Source organism: Galeopterus variegatus, unplaced genomic scaffold (assembly GCF_000696425.1).
Source record: "Galeopterus variegatus unplaced genomic scaffold, G_variegatus-3.0.2 Scaffold10319, whole genome shotgun sequence".
NCBI lineage: Eukaryota > Metazoa > Chordata > Mammalia > Dermoptera > Cynocephalidae > Galeopterus > Galeopterus variegatus.
Window position 1 is genome coordinate 105,579 of NW_007736430.1, and position 1,548 is coordinate 107,126.

At 39.9% G+C, this 1,548-nt stretch overlaps 1 protein-coding gene across 1 annotated transcript in view; it reads left to right on the plus strand.

The window, feature by feature from the left end:
* The window catches only part of LOC103609930 (A-kinase anchor protein 10, mitochondrial-like), an 86,160-nt gene that overhangs the window by 83,089 nt on the left and 1,523 nt on the right, over positions 1-1,548 (plus strand). Inside the window, exon 13 of the mRNA XM_008594186.1 lies at positions 496-1,496. Coding sequence (XP_008592408.1) covers positions 496-501 — 6 coding nt within the window. The 3' untranslated portion in view covers positions 502-1,496. The remainder of the gene's footprint in view (positions 1-495; positions 1,497-1,548) is intronic.

A 1,548-nucleotide genomic window follows, 5' to 3' on the forward strand; every position in this document is an offset into this window, starting at 1 on the left:
TTTTTTTTTTTTTCTTTATAAAGACGGCTCTGATGTCATTTAAGGAATCCCCTGTGGGTGATCATTTAGGTTTGTTTCAGGTTTTTCTCTGTTACAAACAGTATTTTAACAAATATCTGTGTATGTGTCTTTACCCTCTCTTATGAGTATGCTGTGGGGTTAATTCCTACATGTAGAATTACTGTGTCAAAAAGTGGGAATATTTTCTCATTCTAATATCTATTGCCATAACAGAAAGATAAAAGCAAATCAATGCTCAGTCCTTGTTATGCGACCTTCAGGTAAGTTACTTAACCTCTTTAAGCTTCCGTTTACTCATATGTAAAGAGAATAATTATATTCTGCCTCACAAGAATGTAGCCAGCTTCCAGCTGTCATAAGCTCTGATATATGGTAAATACTTACTAAGTAAAGTGTTGGTTGTCTTCTTAATCTGTAATGACATGTCACTTCTTATAGAAATGTACCTTACCTTTTAAATTTTATTTTATTCAGCTGTGACTCAAGACCTGCAATGAAGGAAATCTGCTTTTGAAAAATAGGAGAACTTTTTTCCTTTGGTTGGATTCTTCAACACAGCCAATGAAAACAGAGCACTGTATTTGTTCCCACTGATACATCACTGATGTTTCCAAGAAAGAATGAGAGACAATCCTAGACTTCCACCGTAATGCAGCATTACATGTAGACATAAGTGATGCACATGATGTTCACACAGTGAAAGTCATAGAGATACAAAGTGGTATTGTTTACACTCCTAGAAAATTATTAGTTTTCTAATGGCAATAACCTATGTATGAGAGTTTTAGCCCACTGGAATAGACAGGGACCATTTCCTGTGGGAGGGAGATCCGCACAAAGCTGATATTTGATGTACATTCTTGCATCAGTGAGTTATCCCTAACAGCATCTTAAAGCAGGTGCCAAAGGTGCTTTGCTTTGTCCTCCTCAAACAGGTGAGTCAGCCCCACCGAGCGCCAGGCAGCTCTGAGTGGCAGAGCGGTGCTAGCAGCTTGTCTGTCTGCAGTGGAGCAGTCTTCTGTCACAGAGGCATTAGTTTGGAAGGAAGCTGACAGGTCAAGTCTCAGTGACATTGTCCTTCCCTTTGGTGGCAATATACAATTTTCGCATTTTAATTACTCCTGATGCAGTATATTTAAAACTAGTCTCTCCCCTCCTAACAAAAGGGTGAATCTAGTTTGCTCTGAGCATTAGGATTTGCTCCTCTGGAATTCTGTGCTCCAGTTACTTAACTTTCTTTTCAGAGTATATGTGGAAAGAAAGAAATTACAATGATCACTCCAGTTTATCTCATGTGGTACCTTGAACAAAATGGTTATTCTCAGATTGTACTAATCTTTTTTTAATAAGGTGAGTGAGGTGGGTGGAGGGAGAGAAGCACTCAACTTTGTTTGACTGTCTCTCCCCACCCCCACCCCCCTTTTTCTGTGAGCTGGGAAGTGTGCAGTTGGTGGCCTTTTTCCTTCTGTCTTCAGGACAGTGAAAGAAGCCTCAGTCGGCTTCTGTGTCAGGACGCACAGCTATCAG